Consider the following 17166-nt stretch of genomic DNA (forward strand, 5'->3'; position numbering starts at 1 on the left):
AGTGTGGTACGCTGGCTCCACAGCAGAGGATAGGAGGGCAGTGCAGAAGGTCATAAACACGGCCCAAAAAATCATCAGTTGCCCTCTGCCCACCCTGGAACACATCTCCTCATCCTACTGCCTCAGGAGAACCACGGCCATCACAGCTGACCCCACCCACCCCCTGTTTGACCTGATGCCCTTGGGCAGGCGCTTCAGGTCAATTAAGTCCCGCACCAGAAGACTCACAATCATTTTTTTCCCCTGGGCCATCAGGACTGCCAACACCTCCAAACACAGTTAAATGCACACAAAACTGTCGTGACCCCCCCCCCCCCCCGATCAACAACCACCAAACTACCTCATCCCGTACTGCACCTTAATTTGTTCTCTGCACTTTGAAATTTCCTTTTTGCACCTTTCACTTTTTTATTGACATCTTGTACATTGCAATTGTTCTATTTCACTGGTCTTTACATTGTTTGTGTTATTTATTGTATCTTTTCTTTGCACGTGTAATTTGTGGTGCACGGTGGCTCTGGGAGAGCACTCTTCTTTATCGATTTTCACTGTACCCCCCAGTACAGCGACAATAAAAGTTGATTCCGATTCTCATTTTGTATCTCCTTTACAGTTCAAAGTGAGAGCTGGGTTGAGGCTCAATGATATCAGAGTGAGAAATGGGTAATTAAACCTCAATTATTGCTTATTAAAGGCTCCAAGTGAGAATCATGGGAGACATTTTAGAGACTAAAACTAGCCATCACAGAGATTCAAGGATTCAAGAGTCTCTATTGTCATACCATTTCACATTTTCATGTTCGTGGTACGAAATTTGGACTCATGTTCCAGGTTAGCAAGAGATAGAATAATAAGGGAGTAAAGTAACAGAATGGGTATTTAGGTATATCTTTCTAAATAAGGTATGAAATCAAAAATAAACTCTGTGTAAACAGTGCTGTTGAGGGTGGGAGATATACATATGCATTTAAATATATATAAATAAAAACAGTATGTACATGTATAAAGTTGAGGGATATTGCGATATGAAGCCCACTTGGTTTGAATACAATTGACTATGGTTTCCAGTGTCACTAATTTCAATTGGCTGTGTCGCCGAGTGGGGAGAACCTGTTAGAGACTTGAAGCAGTGGTTGGTCACTGACAGCAGGCTTCTGCTTCGGAGCATGCTTCCTTCAGACAGTCTCCCAGCCGCCCTGGGGATGGAGGCCCCAGCTGCTCAGCAGCTCAGCTAAGGCGGTCCACACCAGCTAACGGGGACTGGCTAGCTCTAGCGGCTAATTGTTTGGATCCATCAGTGCCCAGTCGCTGCAGGACCAATTGAACCCTGCTTAGGCTCGCCTCCAACACCACAAACAAACGACATTTACCACACTTACCAGTATCACTAAAGGTGGCAGAGGAGTAACAAAACATGCAGCACACTGAGCAGGAGAGAGGAGATCGAGAAGAAGAAGCCATCGTTAGCTTGGAGTGGAGAGTTTACAAGGCAGAAAGACAAAAACCACTAAATAAATAGTATTTAAAAAACAGGATATAGAAAGAGCAGCCACACACACTACAGGTCCAAAGGTTGGACACCGTCTTCTTCAGTGCTTTTTCTTTATTTGTTCTACTTTCTACATTGTAGATTCATACTGAAGACATCAAATATATCAAGCAAGATAATTGTCTAGTAGAGAAATTTATTGTTAAATAAGTAAACATGTTTATATTCTAGATTCCCCAAAGGCGCCTCCCTTTGCTTTGTTGCCAGCGCTGCAAACCCTTGGCCTTCTCTCAGGGAGCTTCATGATGTCATCACCTGGAATGGTTCCACCTCTCAGGTTCGCCTTGTCAGGGTTCATTTGTGGAACTTCCTACCTTCTTAATGGGGTGGGGGGCATCAGTTGTGTTGAGCAGAAGTCAGGTTGCTACACAGCTGACAGCTCCTTTAACAACTGGTAGATTTCATGTCATGGCAGGAACCAATCAGCTCAGAGAAGAGAAACGACCGTCCATCGTTACTCTAAGAACTGAAGGTCAGTCGGTGTGGAAAACTGCAAAATCTTTGAGTGTGTCCACGACTGCGGTCGCAAAAACCAAGAGCTGCAACGAAACTGGCTCACGTGAGAACGAGATCAAAGTCAGATTCCTGATGATGTCTTCAGGTGGCTTTCATAGTGGATTTGAACATAGAATTCTGTCTTTAATCTAGTGACACGTTAAAGAAACAGAATTCTGGCGAGTATAAGAGAGAATTCTAGGCTTGGCTGGAAAACGCATCTCAACCTTGTGTGTGTGCTACAAAGGAGAAACCCCAAGCCTGTATTGTAGCAGCACTTAGAGCCATCAGTTCCACCATCATGAAGCCCCACTTTGTGAAGGACCCCGCCAGCTGGCTGTGCTTCAGTGTGCTGGTTGGAATCTGGCTGTATAACTCCATGGTCATCCCCAAGCTGGTGCTCCTTCCTCACTATCACGAAGGCCACCTTCCAGGGGCGGTCGTTGTTGGTGAGTGTCTCTTATTCTCAGCGTTCCTCTTTGTCGTCACATCAGAAAGCACAGAATGAGACATTTTTTATTCTTCTGCAGGTTATTTCATTGCATCGGCCCTCTGTGTGGCAGCCCTGGTTCGAGCATCCACGGCAGATCCTGGCCGTCCACCTGTGGACCCTCACATCCCTCCCTCTGGTGAGGACACAGACAAGATGGCCTCTTAATTCCTCTCCTCCATGTGTTACATGCATACATTTCATTTTTGATTCCTAAGTCTTTCTTTTCAAGGTTCAAATGCTTGTGGTTCACTTCACCAAATGGCACCATCACCTTTATTTATCACTGCGTTATTGTAAATGCGGTAAAATGAAGCCTCCTGGACTGGTCAGCAGACCAAAGTCCTACTTGAATGCTACATGAGTGTGTGACCACGTCAGCTGGAGCCAGAACCACCACAACGCCGCTGATCGCTCTCTCTCTTTGTGCCACAGAGCAACAGCACTGGACGCTGTGCAGGAAGTGCGAGGCAATGAGACCTAAAAGGTCCCACCACTGCAGGCGTTGTGGCCATTGTGTACGAAGGATGGACCACCACTGTCCCTGGTGAGGACACACACACACACACACACACACACACACACACACACAGAGGAAAACACAAATGTATTAAAAGGTTCCGGTCATGTCAACACAACAAAGGTAGATGATGTGATCTAAAGTGTTCATTGTCCTCCAGGATCAACAACTGTGTAGGAGAGGACAACCACTGGCTCTTCCTGCAACTCTGCCTCTACGCTCTGGTCCTCAGTCTCTTCACGCTGCTGCTGGTCGTCTGCCACAGCTTCTATTTCCAGCCAGTAACCTCGTCAGACCAGGTACATGCAGCAGGAAAGACCTCAGGTCAACAGGTTCTGCTGACTAAATGTGTTCAGAACCTACCGGTGGCGTTTGACACGTGAAATGTGCACGTCAGAGTTAGTCTTTCTGATGTTTTCTGTCTTCCAAACCAGGAGACGTTCACAGGGCGACATGAAGTGGGTCTGCTGAGAGCCTCAGGACTCATGAGCGTCCTCATGTTGGCTGGCATCAGCGTCCTGTCCTGCATCCAGATGTCAGGCATCCTCTCTGTGAGTACTGCCTCCTGACCTCTAGACTTCTTTTCCTGCGTCAGGTGAAAGTTGCTGCTGCAGTTTGTGTTGTGCGTTTTCTTCCTCAAGAAACAACTTTGTGGTGCAGTTTATTTTGTAAGATGACGTCTCATCTTCCCCTGTCCTTTACCCCCCAACAGGACACCACCATGATTGAGAGAGCGGCTCAACTCCCAGGTGACGGGTGAGTGTGTTGACCTCTTGAGACTTCTTTGACTGTAGAATTGGTTTAAACAGTTTACAATGCTGAGCGACGGGATTCAACTGTGGAACGTTTCTATTTTATCTCTTATTGGGAGGTAAACTGGAGAAATACACCATCAGATCCATTTAAACAGTCGTAACAGAGAGAGAGGCCTGTCACTTCTGTTCTTTTATATGCTAAGCTAAGCTACCTAGCTGCTAGCTACAGATGATACAGATATGAGAGTAGCATGATAACAAAGCATCTAATTGTCTCCAATTCTCTTGACACACGTTCCTAAGTCAGTATTTGACATGTTTTCCTTCCAGCTCAATCACGCGGAGGTCCTGGCAGTTCGCTCTCTCAGAGGTGTGTGGAACTCGATGGAAAGTCCTGTGGCTCGTCCCTCTGAGACGCAGACAGACGCTCCAAGCCAGACGCGACTACTTCACCATCGTATAGGAGTGATTAAAAAAATATGAAAATAAACATTTACCAGGGTTTCATTTCATTATTTTCTTTATGTGAATTCAAAATGTCATCAGGTGCTCTCCTTTATTTATCAGAAAACTATTGTATACGACTATACAATCTGATATTTGGGATTTGTTGTTGCCTGATCATCAAAATCTCATCAATATTTTTATTATCGCTCATCAAGTCATCAACAAAGTCTCCAGGACAGGAAGACCAAGAGTCTCCTCTGCTGCTGAGGATGAGTTCACCTGAGTCACCAGCCCTGTCCCTTAGAAGAGAGACACCCCTAAAGCCTAGTGTTTCCCCCTCCGTGCTTGACGGTGGTGATGGTGTTCTTGAGGTCATTTCTCTTCCTCCAAACATGACGAGTTGAGGCCAAGGAGCTCGATTTTGGTCTCGTCTGACCACAGCGCCCTCTCCCAGTCAGTCTGAGTCATTGACGTGTTCTCTGGCAAGCTTCAGACGGGCCTGTATGTGTGCCTTCTTGAACAGAGGGACGTTGCACTGCAGGCTTTTAACCCTTTGTGTCTTCATGTGTTTCCACTGGTTTTCTTGGTGACTGTGGTTCCAGCAGCCTTGAGATCATCAACAAGCTCCTCCCGTGTAGCTCCAGGCTGATCTCCTTCCTTTCTGATGATCATTGATAGCCCATAAGGTGATATCTTGCCTGGAGCCCCCGGCCGAGGGCTGTCCTGTCTGTGATGGGGCCTCATTTGTAAAGCTTGCTCACGCACAAACCAGGCTTGGAAGTGCGTACGCAACTTCTTACGCAAGAGTTGGGACTTATAAAAAAACAACAACAACAACAACTAGTGCAGGAATGTGCGCAACTTTAAGCAAACTAAAGACCTTGCTTACGCACATTTTGGAGACAATTGTGACAAGGTGAGAACAATTGGTGAATGGAAAGAGCTCGTATAAATCGCCATGCAGTGGCAGCCGTGCGCAATGCGGCACAATGGATGCACTTGCTCTTCTTGAAGACCATGCGAATGGAGGGATCCGACTGGAGAAGGTGTTCCAAGATCGGGAAGATTTCCTGGCTCATGATGATGACTGGCTAATAAGCGTTTCGACCTAGAGCAGGGGTCGGCAACCTTTCACACAAAGAGCCGTTTGACCCGGTTTCAACGGAAAAGACAAACACTTTTTACATTTAAAATAATACAATATATCCGTAATTTCCGGACTATAAGGCCCACCTGACTATAAGCCGCACCAGCGAAATTTAGGTAAAAAACAAATGTGTACATATACAAGCCGCACTGGACTGTAAGCCGCAGGCGTTTTAATGTTTAATCACCACATGTAAGGGTTCGTGCACCGAGGGGACGGTCAGGAAAGAGATGGCTGTTTGGGGAAGCCTCCGATGTGTTAACATTTCCTACAAACAACAAGTTGCATACATGCATAACTTCTAATAACCGTAGGGAACACGAACCTGCGGTGTAAACTGTCCTGTATCACACGACACATCGCGTTTCAGACACAAACTTTCACAGCATTCGAAACCTGTTGACTGTAGAAATACACGATGTGCTCTCAGCGCAAGACCATGAACAAAGCTTCCAGTGCTCGACGAGGCTGTGCCTCAATACTAGGGCTGCAACTAACCACTATTTTAATAGAGACTAGTCACCAACTATTGAAACTATTAGCCGACTAATCGGATAATTATTAATTTTTTCTTAAATTTAGCATGAAGTTGATTTAATTATGTGGCAAATGATAATAAACACAAGAAAATGGGTACAATGAAAAATACATCTTTTATTGAACACTGCGGATTCGTACAAAAATTAAATAACAATGTCCTGTCTAAAACCAATTAGGCCCAGTGCTCGGTCAGTAGAGACATAAATCCAGAAATAAACCTCTGTCCATTTTTTTAGGGACAGGCAAATTATGGCGTCTTAAAGCTGTCAAAATCATGAGGGCGCAAACACAAACTAAACTAGCACAGGATCAGGAATTGAGGGCATAAAAAACGTAAAATTGAGAGGTCAAAAATGATCTTGTGGCATTAAAGTTTTTGTCTGGAGCGTGTAAATCGTGACAGACAGCAGCTGAGAGACGGTGGCGCTGCTCCCTCGCTCTTCTACCTTACTCGCTCGCTCGCTTTGGTTGTTTCCTCGCTCTCGATATTTTTCCTACCTGAAATACGTCACGGGGGTAAGGCTCGACAAGACCATTGCCGATCGAAGTTCGTCTGCGGAATACGCCTGTTAACGGTCAGCTGTTTAAATCAATTTTTCTTAGGCGGTAGGTGGCGGTCATGCTCCGAACATGCCATTAAACCACATAGAAGAAGAAGGAGTAGAATCGAGCCAGTGGGGACAGACAGTGACCTCAGATGAGATCCTGATCTTGGCCTGGTCTTCTGCTGCACGTTAACATGAAAGACCAGGAGCCTCATGCACGCTGACATGTAGATTTCATACCAAACAAGGCCTACATTTAACCTAGGAAACTGTGTGAGCGCAGAAACGTTGGATGTGTGGAACTACCCATGAATCACAGCGTCCTCCCTTTGTCCATTCCAATCAAGGTGAAACAGGAGGAGCACTCTCAAACTATCGGCTGACCAAGAAGACTCCAGCTGCCCTCACGACACACATTGTGGGTTGTTTTGCAGCACAGTTACATCCGATTTTTGGGATCTGTTTACTCATCAACAGTGGAACGCAGCCCCACGCCCACTACGACCCGACTCGCGTGGCTGTGGAACTGTGAGGGGGGAATGACAGTGTTGGTCTGTGAGAACCGACAGACTACTCACCACTAACTTAGAAGATAAAACATACTTTTATCGTCCCCATGTGGAAATTCTTCCTGGACTCCGTCCAGTTGCAGTTTACATCGACAGAATAATTAGAATTTTAAAAAAAGATGTTCCTCTGACACATTCAGGAGTTTATTTTCTAGCCAATGCAAATGACTTTCTCATTTAATTCAGGAGTTTTGATCGTGATTTTGATGTGAATCATTACAGGGGGATGAGGAGGGACGTGTTCAGCTGCTGTTGGAGCCATGATGGAACAGACACAGCATAACTTCCTCATGGGGGGGCGACATTTCCAATAGCGCTTTGAGCATGTGTGCAAGTGTGTGTGTGTGTGTGTGTGATGATAACGCCACCATGATTCTAAATTAAAAAGAGTATTTTCTTTGAAGGCATGAGTGAGCCCACCGTTCAGCGTCAGCTTTATTACTCCTAAGAACACACCAACAAAAACTTGAACAGATACAAATCCAGACGGTGTGGAATACGAGTGCTTGGATCTTAATTTGGGCTGTAACAAGTGAAAGTCTGTTTGTCAGGGGATAAAAGTCTTTATTGTTGTGCAGCGATACAACTAAATGTGCGTTGAGCCTTGAGCTGGTCCTCTTCAGAGCAGCGAGAGCCCACGTGAGGTGCTGGGGGGGGTGGAGGTCCGCACCTCCTGCCAGAGTCTTGGTCAGGAGCATCTCCCTAACAATCATACACTCTGATGAATACGTGACTTCAACATTGCAGCAGCACCAGGAGTCTGTGTGGTTCCTGTTCAGAAGGTTGTGGTGCGCGTGTCACAGCAAAGCTAACGAGGGTCACAGCCGTCGTCGGACCCTTGAAGTTTTCAGGAGAGATGGAGCCCGAGTCTTTATCGTCCTTACAATGACGACTTCAATGTCTCTTTATGATCCAGAACCGTGTCAGTGCTCTGAAGATGGCAGCATGGAAGGGCTGTTGAGTTTTAATGCTTAGATGTTAGCTTCCTCTATTTCTGAAGTATTTGTGTTTTCTAATATTTTAATATCTCTGCAAAATACAAACAAATTAATAAACTTGCTCTCTCCTCGACGTCATGATGGCTGATCAGGATCAAGCAAAAGATGATCAGTGGGACGGTCAACTCAGAAAAGGAGGGAAACAGTAAAACAACAACAACAAGAAGAGGAAACAACAAAAACAGGGTTCAACCAAACACAAGACCAGAAGCAGAGAGAAGAAACAGAGAGGAGAAGTCCAAAAGTCCTTGACGGCACGTCTCAGGGGCTTGCACACATTCACTCACCGCTTCCTTCAGCCGGCCATAATATTCCTGACAAAAGCTGCAATGCAAACACACAGCCAGTCAGGGGTTGTGTTGCCAGAGTGTCTGTCTGTTTCTGGGATGTTTGATGAGTCTGACCCTCATAGTTGATGCATCCGTTGGCATCCTCCTCTCCGGCCAGCAGCTGGTCCACCTCTGCCTCGCTCATCCTTTCACCTGATGATGCACAACACTGCCCTTGTCACATATCATTAAACAACTGAACCGTCTGATGATCTTCGTTTTGTCAAAGCTGATGACATCACGCCATAAACAGCCGACGTGTGACGTGGTCATACCCAGAGTGACCAGCGTGTGTCTCAGCTCCGCTCCCATCACCGTTCCGTTTCCCTCCTTGTCAAAGACTCGGAGACCTTCCACGAAATCCTCGTACGTCCCCTGTCAGTCAGAACCATTCGTGGCGGTTAAACATTCAACTGTGCTCCTCCCTCTCCTGGAACTTAGACTCACCTGTGATGTAACGGGTCAAAATACTGCTGAGGGAGTGACATCATCATGGTGTTAATAACAAAAAGCATGACTTCATGATTCAGGGCAACTGACACTCAACTGCTTCTGTCTGGAGCTGTGAGCAGGTCTGCTACAGTAAACCTGAGCCAAAGGTCTCTGACAGGTGGTGCTGCTTCTGTCTGGTCGCGTCTTGGTGGTGTCTTTGTGTGTGATTGTCCAACGTTAGACGTGCCTGTCTCACAGGTTGCTCTCTAGTCTTAAACCTGACTCCCCTGATCAGACTGGACAGCTTTACAGTATTTCACCACACACACACACACACACACACACACACACACACACACACACACACACACACACACACACACACAGAAATGGCCTTTAAATGGCCCCTCACTAACAAATCACACCAGAGCCATAAAGCAGAAGCTGTTGTTGAGGTTTCAAACACAAGCAACCGAGGAGCAGCCGTTTAGAGTCGGTGTGAGTGACACCACGTCCAGCATTCAGAAAACTCCCTGACCCTTGACCCCCGACCTCTCTGAGCTCAAAGCTTTCTCTTACTTTGTCTTTGGACTGGGCCACATGTTGCAGCATGGCCAGGAAAGTCTCAAAGTCCAGCAGTTTACTGTCCATGTCTGTTCCAGAAGACAAGACACAATCAGAGCCTTCATTCTCACCACACATCATTTGAAATATATCACATGAAATTACACACATACGCTGGCGTGTGTGTGTGTGTGTATACCTTCAGCTTTAGGTCGTCCTAGCACTCGGAGGACTTCAGCGTTGGTTGGGTTCTGTCCCAGAGCTCTCATCACGTCTCCACACTGAGAGAGGAAGATCTTCAGCTGGCTGTCTGGGGTCCTGTCGAACAGCTGGAAGGCCTCCTGAAACTCTGCCACCACACATTCCTGTTCACTGCACCTCGATGTGACCAGGTGTGTGTGTGTGTGTGTGTCTTGTAGATTTACCTTCTGTCTGCTTGGCTCCAAATTCAATCTGAATTAATAAAAGGACAGAAAATACTGATTTCAGATCTGCTACACTTTTAAATCACCAAAAAAACTGCAGTCACCTGCAACATAGAGTACAAACTGTCGACCTTCTTTCAAGCTTCCAAGACATTTCCCTTGTCATTACTTTTTCAACTTGAACACTTAAAACTACACTTATAAAGATAGAAGTTGCATCCAACACAGGAATATATTTTGTCACAGCTGATACAATCTGAAATGATTGTCTGGGCTCTTCAGAGGTCTGAGAGCAGAACCTTGGGCCATGAAACGGCTCTGCTGCTGTTCAGTGACAGTGACTGACTGACCTTGGAGCTGCTCTGTAGATCAAAGTCTGGTTCTTTAGCAGGTTCAGGTTCTGCAGAAACTGCTGCTGCTGCATCCTTCTTCGGTTCTGGTTTCTTGGGGGCCATGATGGACGGATGAAGACAAAAAGAAGGGAGAATGACGAGAGCAGAGCCTGAGAGGGTTGCCACAGGGAGGGTTTAAGTACTCAGCACAGAGTCCATGTATGGTCAGAGAGATGAAGAAGCCCTTGAACGGTTCTCTCTGGAGTTCTGCTGCAGACAGATAAACTTCAAATAGATCCGCTTCTGATTCCACAACCCTCTACCGAGACGCCTTGAATAGCAACATGCTGCTGTCCACTCGTCTTAAATAGAGAACAGCTGGTGTTTCTACTCAGCATCAGTCCAGTTCATCAGTGTCGTCATGGTGAACACGGTCAGCCCAGCTGAAACATCGCTGCTGTTAGCATGTTACGTTAGCATGTTCAGATCGGCTCCAGTGTCACCGTGTCAAACCCAAACCGTCGCAGCTGCACCTTAATATGGTGACGTAGCTCCTGGTGTGCTGCAGCGCCAGGTTACTCAACCGCCTGGAACTCTGCTCTAAAGGCTTGTCAAGCCTGTCAGCCTCACATGATTCCATTTGCACAGAATATTGTGTTTTCATGGAGGGATGAAACTCTGAAGGAACTAGCTCCGTTCCTGACGTGGTCCATGTCCACCCTCTCCTGGTCAGGTGGAGGAGGAGGAGGAGGAGGGGGAGAGGGGGCAGAAGACAGTCGCCCCCACCCTCCTGCACCATCTCCTCCAGGGCCTGCTGGGTCACTGCTGACACCACCAGCAGCAGAACACTGAAAACATTCACAACTTCAGGCAAATCAGATCAACCCTGAGAGAACATGCAGCTGAGATGTTTCTCCTCTCAGCAGGAACCAAAGCTGAAGAACTTCTGGAAGAAGATTTTAAGGTTCTGAGAGCTTTAAATCGTTGGAATTGTGGGAAGACACTTGTTGAATATAATGATAAATATCAGTGGTTCTCCAACGTCATTAACCCCGCAGAACAAATACAGTACTCCAAGTAGAACCATGATGAACCGAGGTAACTACAGTAGCATAGCGACTCTTCAGCTCCAGCAGGGGCCAGCATGGTTCCTCAGAGGGCCAGCATAGTTCCTCAAAGGACCAGCACTGGCCTGCGTAGAGTCAGGCAGGGAGGGGCCACACATCAGCCAATCAGAAGGAGGCATGAAACACAGCTGCTGGAACATCTTGATGACTCAGAACTGGTTTATCTGGGTGAGTCAGTCTGGGGAACTATGGGAAGATCTAATTGTTACCAATTACTGATCCAAATATATTGATTTATTGATCACTGATCAAACACACTGAATTATCTTATAAATATGTGAAAGTAAGGAAGTGGGCGGAGTCTCAGTATCAGCACTCTCAGCTCTGCTGAACACACACGGTTGCTACGCAACAGACACATCAGAATGTAGCTGACCAATCAGAGCAGCGCTGGCTCTGGTTCTGCTGGGGAGGTGAGCAGAGAAGCAGCAGCGTGTGTCCGAGAGCTCTGGCTCCATCACGTCTCCTCCAGGGGGATCCAGGCTGATCACCACAGTGCTCCTCTTCTCCTCCACCACCAGTGATGGGATGTAGGATTCCCTCCTGCTAGTGAGCTGCTGCTGGAGCTCATGGTGGAACGGTGACCCTGGACTGCTGCAGTGGGTCAGCTGGTCTCTCAGTTTGAGTCTTTGGGTTAAAGATTCTGTCTGAGGTTCTGGTTTCATGATCCACTGCTGAGAACTTCACCACATACACACACTGGGGCCTCGGCTCCTCCTCACTCCACCTGCATCTCCATCAGAGACAATGGAGTCTTTTCCCTCCTCCTACTGGCCTTGTTTGTTGCTAACAGCTAACATTAGCAGCTAACATTAGCAGCAGCAGGTACTTTGCACTCGCCCGATGGTTCAACATAAAAATACTTCACGGTGAAACTTGGAATGTAGTATACATATTTTCACACCAAAGTATTTGCAGTTTTGATAGTTTACTTATTCGGGATTGTTCTGACAGGTTTCATGTTCTAACAGTATTTCCAGGATTCCTTGTGTGAGCTGGTTTTTATTATCTTTCTCATGATCTTTGAGGTGACAAACATCTTAAACCTTGTGATTAAGCCTCGTTAGCTGCACCATTTCTTCTCAATCATCTCACCAGAATAAGTAGTCATGATTGTAGTCCTCCTGAACCTGTGCCTGTCACAGTGACCATGACCTTTGACCTCCAAAATCTTTAAGTCCAAATGAACTTTTGGGCACATTTGGAGAAACTATCAATAAAGTGTTGCAAATGAAGGACGATTTTATTACAGCCGACATTAACAAAGTAAAATCTACACTGATTACAACGACTGCCTACCATACTCACACTCACACTCACACACTCACACACACACACACACACACACACACACTGCAGTGACTCTCCTCAGTGAAAACACACCTCCCTTCATCCATCTGGTGCCAGGACTGAGCTGGTCCCTCACTGCCTCCCCAGGGGTGAACACGGTGAGGAGGTAAGTGGTCCTGACCCATGACTAGGACTCCAGGGGATGATAGGGGGGTCCAGTTTTACCAGTGCAATGAATGTTAATTCATTCTGACTCGCTTCTCGAGGCGTCTTTACCACAGAGGAGGTCAGCTGATGAGGAGGAGGAGCTACACGGGCAGCGCTGATGTCCTCAGAGCTCTGAGAACACGCAAGGATTTACTTCCTCCCTCTACAGAACGAGCTAATAAGTCTCTGTGGTTGGAGAGGGAGGGTGCAGCTTAACAGGTGGGGGGGGGCCCTCCACCTGATCCCAGTCAAACAAAGGCCGTAAAAACAGAGGGTCCAGTCTACCTGTGGAATGTAAAATTGAACTGAGTCAAGACACAGGTCATCAGCACAAAGTTCAACTGGGTGGGGGCCATTGTTTGTCTGGCAGAATGTTTCTTGTTGCTCGGACCACCAGAAGACCACCAGACGACCACCAGAAGACCACCAGACGACCACCAGAGAATCACCACAGGGTCTTCAATCCCCAGCAGCTGCCCCCCCCCCCCCCCAACTGGTTCTAGTCCACTTTCTTTGGTTTGTGTGTCTTCCACATGACCACAGCAGTGAAGGCTCCTGTGGAGAGGAAACAGCACAGATGACTGACAGGAGAGTGAAGGAGACCCACTGATCGGCTCTGCTTCAGACGTGACACATGACCACGTCCACATGTATGCAAGTAGACATGTGGATATAAAACCTGACCCACAAATACTCCACCAGGCTGAGACCAGCAGCAGCGAGGCCCTCATCAGAATATGAGAACACATATTTAGAGTGGAATGATTTGTTTGGCCCGGGATGAAGGCTGGTTCCTCTGCCACTGATATGAGCCGCACTGCCAGCTGGGGGGGGCGGAGCCACCCACGCCTCAGCAGGTACAATGTGCAGCGACAGCCGGGTACCATGATACGGTTTGATCCCACTGATTTGGTGCACACACTTATCTCGTTTAGTCCACTTGAATCAAACTCTGGTCCGTTTGTGTGGTTGTGATGCGGAGCAGAACTGGACCCAGGCCACCTCTTCAAGGAGGTCTGGGTCCAGTAAAAATGAACTCTGGTGTGGTTCGTTTGTGGTATGAATGTGATCCAAGCTTGATCCGCCCCACCGACAGGATGCATCCTGGATTCTTGGATCGAACCAGCCGCTGCTGCTCCAGTCTGAATCACGTCTGCCTGCAAATACCATGTGACTGCTGACCAATGATAGACGAGAGCCGGCTTTGATACGTTCAGGTGCGCTTGACATTTTGCCCATGTGAAACCATACGGGCCCAGGAGAGACATGCTAGCCATCACCTGGTCCGGACAGAGCACCCACCATTAGAGGTGGGTTAAAAATGTCGATATACTGATATTTTATCAACATACATTTGTAGGAAAGATTATCAATACATAAATCCCAGTATCAATCTTTTAAAATGCATTAGATTTTACCCGTTTATTTTTTTGTTTTTGTTTGCCACTTTAGTCTGGCGTGATTTAGTGCTTAGTGCAACGTTACTGCAGTCAGGTGATCAGATCTCGCCAGATCCAGGCCATGTGCCTCCGATCAGAGAACAACAAGATGGCGGAAGCGCAACTTTAATCTCCGGCAAATTTAAGAGCCGATGTCTGGCAGCACTTTGGCTTTAAGAAGCAAGAAAACTGCGCCCAACTTGACAAAAATAATGCTGTGCGCAAAATGTGCAAAGTACAGGTAAAGTACAACGGAAATACTACTAATCTCTGGAGCCATGTGACAAGGCGTCACCAGAGGACACTCAGCAACCAGGAAACTACAAGTCACTGCAACAACCCTCGCTGGAGACAGCATTTGGGACCAAGTTTCCATCCACGCCTCCACGTGCAGAGGACATCACTTCGGCTCTGGCAATTTTTATCTGCAAGGACCTCAGACCATCGTGTGTGGTAGAAAATGTAGGCTTCAGACCCCCGTCCACACTGGAACCACGCCATGTGCTACTGACACGGAAACAACTGAGTCAAGTCACAATCTCAAGATGTACAGAGAAGTTCAAAACAACGTCGCAACTGCAATGAAATCAGCAGAGAGAGTTGCCATCGCTTGAGACAGCTGGACAAGCAGAGCTACGATTCCTACTTGACCATCACCTCTCAGTCCACTGACAGTCACTGGTCCCTCATGTCCCACGTTTTACAAACACGGGCGATTGAAGCTCGCCACACCGCGAGTCATCCTGCTGAGCTGCTGACGGTTTGTGGAAGTCTAAGTCGCCCTTTTGTTTTGAATGACGGTCAAATATTTAAATAAAAAGTGCATGATGTTGTATGACTATTGTTTAATGATCAGTTCTCAATGTAAATACAGTATTAATATTTAATGATGCAGCAGGTTAGAGGATTACTTTTACAATTGAATTTACAGCATGAGTCCTTTGAGAATCTCTTCCATTACCAAAGCAAAATTGGTACTGTAACTAAAATATTGTATATTGTATCGAATCGTATCGGGAATCGTATCGTATCGGGAGGTCAGTGGTGATACCCACCATACTGACACAGCACTCCCATCATCATTAGTTTGTCAGTAACTTTTGATGCCAGCGGAGACGACGCCATGATTCTTGACTGGTCTGTGTCGTGTTTCCTGCTCAGGAAGGAGCCTTCGTCACGCAGGGATCCTCGCAGTCTTAAACCTGAGGCTCTGATCTCTTTACCTACTCAGCAGCACCGTTAGCATCAACTCAGCATGGTTAAAATATTCTGGGATTAATCAAACTCTTTTCGGTCTCAGGGCGACTGAAGTACTCACGTTTATGTATTTCATCAATGTCACCATGATGTACTTTACAGACAAACACTTGTAGGTAGAACAGCTCTGTGTGTGTGTGTGTGTGTGTTCTTACCGATACAGAGGAGGAGTACTACTGCTGCGACGCCAGGCAGGATGACCGAGTACTCCCGAGGAAGGAAATACTGGTGCAGCGAGTGATCACTGTCCACGAAAGGCTGGGAAAAGATTTTAGAGGCACAGATGCAATCAATTAATCAAAAACTTTCTTAGTCCCACTGGGGGCAATTTGTTAGTCTGAAGAAGACCTGGAACACATTAACAGGTCTCCTCTCCACTGACGCCCTCACGCACACCAACACGCCGTCTTACTGCGAGCGGCAGAGCGTATGAGGTTCAGAGTCTTAGCTTTGTCTCTGTTCCAAACACCATCAGCAGGCGTGTACTAGGATCCTCGGGGTTAACGAGGTAGTATTACTGGAACAGCAGTGTTCAGGTGTAGGGACTCATTACTGCAGAGTTTCTCAAATAGAGTTTTTATTCTTGTCCTAAATACAGATGCACATGAACGGTCCAGTTCCTCCAAGGTCCAGGCCAGGCAGAGAAATAAGTCACACTGAAGAATGTGGACGATGAACATGGATGACAACAAACAAGAATAAATGAAGGTTGGACAGACAGAGGGATGGAGGACAGGAACAGGTGGATGGGGACAGCACCTACCAGGACAAGGACCCAGACAGAGTAGTACGTGAACAGCAGCAGGCTGAAGACCACCAGGCTCATGCCGGCAGCTTGATCCACTCCCGTAGCCTGAAACACACAAAGCCCAGATCAGCCTGGAGAGGGCGTCCCCTCATCCCCAAGAGGACCAAACCCAGGAACCTGGTGAGACTGCAGTCCATCCTGATGTCCTCCATGTTGCTGGCGAGTGTGAGACCTTTTCAGCTCAATACGTGACGTCAGAGAGATGTTCTATTTCTGTATTAATGAGTCTGCTGGGGTTCAGATCAACGTCCTGATATTTCACATCATTGCTGGGTCACTTTGGCTCAGCAACTGAAACGTGTTTGTGTGTCGTAATCATTTTTTTATTATTAGTCAGCAGGTGGTTTTAAAACCACAGTTTCGACTGTCAGTCCGCTTCTTTGAGAACTTTCGCTTTGACGCAGCTCGGTGTCTCCGCTCGCCTCCGTCTACCGGAGCCGCGGACATGTTTGTTCGTTTCCTTTCGTCACTGAACATAAAGCGGCGTCAGCCTGTGACGGATTTTACATCGAATGCTGTTAGCGTCACTGTGCTAAACGCTAAGACCAGTGACTCCAGCGGCACTTAGCACTAAGAGCTAGCATCATTAGCTAGCTCAGCCAACGCGCAATCTGCTGCTGATTAATTCTGCCAGGCCTCAATGACCAACTTTTACTAGTTTGTTTCTTACCATGTCTCACCGTCGTTCGCTTGCCAACGTCGCCGGTTTCTTTTCTTCGTGATGCTTAATCCGGCTGTTGAGATGCGTCCGGGCCTATTTGTCGCCATCTGCTGGTGAAGCTGCAAACTGCTGCACAGCCAGATTCGCAACCACCTCTCGCCCCCTCCGTTCCTCCAAGCTTGCTGGCCAAAAGAGTGCTGCAGAGGCACATCTGCTCTCCCCAAACCTGGCGCCTTCCGA

The 17166-nt window shown here is 47.1% G+C and overlaps 3 protein-coding genes across 5 annotated transcripts; 1 reads left to right on the forward strand and 2 right to left on the reverse strand.

Annotated features, from left to right (window-relative positions):
* Nucleotides 1-2241: 2241 nt before the first annotated feature.
* LOC147244358 (palmitoyltransferase ZDHHC21-like) lies at nucleotides 2242-4285 on the forward strand. The gene is made up of 7 exons (XM_086187236.1): nucleotides 2242-2493; nucleotides 2575-2673; nucleotides 2970-3081; nucleotides 3215-3353; nucleotides 3489-3605; nucleotides 3767-3810; nucleotides 4140-4285. Exons 1-7 carry the CDS (start codon nucleotides 2346-2348, stop codon nucleotides 4270-4272), a joined length of 792 nt encoding a protein of 263 aa, XP_086043362.1. The 5' UTR covers nucleotides 2242-2345; the 3' UTR covers nucleotides 4273-4285.
* Nucleotides 4286-7153: 2868 nt separating this feature from the next.
* LOC147244359 (myosin light chain 4-like) lies at nucleotides 7154-11302 on the reverse strand. Of its 3 annotated transcripts, XM_086188576.1 has the most exons (8): nucleotides 10156-10522; nucleotides 9806-9833; nucleotides 9580-9729; nucleotides 9396-9469; nucleotides 8660-8759; nucleotides 8460-8537; nucleotides 8343-8379; nucleotides 7154-7759 (listed from the first exon to the last, which is right to left on the reverse strand). In XM_086188576.1, the coding sequence occupies exons 1-7, from the start codon at nucleotides 10258-10260 to the stop codon at nucleotides 8351-8353; spliced, it is 564 nt and encodes a 187-aa protein (XP_086044702.1). In that variant the 5' UTR covers nucleotides 10261-10522; the 3' UTR covers nucleotides 7154-7759; nucleotides 8343-8350. The 3 variants fall into 3 exon arrangements, with proteins under 3 accessions (XP_086044702.1, XP_086044701.1, XP_086044700.1); XM_086188575.1 differs by having other exon boundaries at nucleotides 7154-8379; nucleotides 10156-10513; XM_086188574.1 differs by having other exon boundaries at nucleotides 7154-8537; nucleotides 10156-11302.
* A 994-nt stretch (nucleotides 11303-12296) lies between these two features.
* On the reverse strand, nucleotides 12297-17064 carry dpm2 (dolichyl-phosphate mannosyltransferase subunit 2, regulatory). Its single transcript, XM_086188577.1, has 4 exons — nucleotides 16936-17064; nucleotides 16221-16310; nucleotides 15613-15715; nucleotides 12297-13316 (listed from the first exon to the last, which is right to left on the reverse strand). The coding sequence occupies exons 1-4, from the start codon at nucleotides 16936-16938 to the stop codon at nucleotides 13261-13263; spliced, it is 252 nt and encodes an 83-aa protein (XP_086044703.1). The 5' UTR covers nucleotides 16939-17064; the 3' UTR covers nucleotides 12297-13260.
* Between the last annotated feature and the right edge of the window lie 102 nt (nucleotides 17065-17166).

This window comes from Aulostomus chinensis, chromosome 19 (assembly GCF_037954235.1).
Source record: "Aulostomus chinensis isolate RoL2024-O1b breed Wild chromosome 19, RoL_Achi_v1.0, whole genome shotgun sequence".
In the NCBI taxonomy this organism is placed as follows: Eukaryota; Metazoa; Chordata; class Actinopteri; order Syngnathiformes; family Aulostomidae; genus Aulostomus; species Aulostomus chinensis.

Bases quoted from the DNA above. Each gene is read 5' to 3' on its own strand.
- LOC147244358 (XM_086187236.1), top strand. From the start codon at position 2,346: ATGAAGCCCCACTTTGTGAAGGACCCCGCCAGCTGGCTGTGCTTCAGT. The intron at 3,082-3,214 runs GTGAGGACACAC...ATTGTCCTCCAG, and splicing joins ATGGACCACCACTGTCCCTG to GATCAACAACTGTGTAGGAG. The intron at 3,606-3,766 runs GTGAGTACTGCC...ACCCCCCAACAG, and splicing joins AGATGTCAGGCATCCTCTCT to GACACCACCATGATTGAGAG.
- LOC147244359 (XM_086188574.1), bottom strand. From the start codon at position 10,260: ATGGCCCCCAAGAAACCAGAACCGAAGAAGGATGCAGCAGCAGCAGTT. The intron at 9,730-9,805 runs GTAAATCTACAA...GTGTGGTGGCAG, and splicing joins TGGAGCCAAGCAGACAGAAG to AGTTTCAGGAGGCCTTCCAG. The intron at 8,538-8,659 runs GTATGACCACGT...GTGCATCATCAG, and splicing joins ACACACGCTGGTCACTCTGG to GTGAAAGGATGAGCGAGGCA.
- dpm2 (XM_086188577.1), bottom strand. The intron at 15,716-16,220 runs GTAGGTGCTGTC...ATCTTTTCCCAG, and splicing joins CTGTCTGGGTCCTTGTCCTG to CCTTTCGTGGACAGTGATCA. The intron at 13,317-15,612 runs GTAAGAACACAC...TCCTCTCCACAG, and splicing joins AGTACTCCTCCTCTGTATCG to GAGCCTTCACTGCTGTGGTC.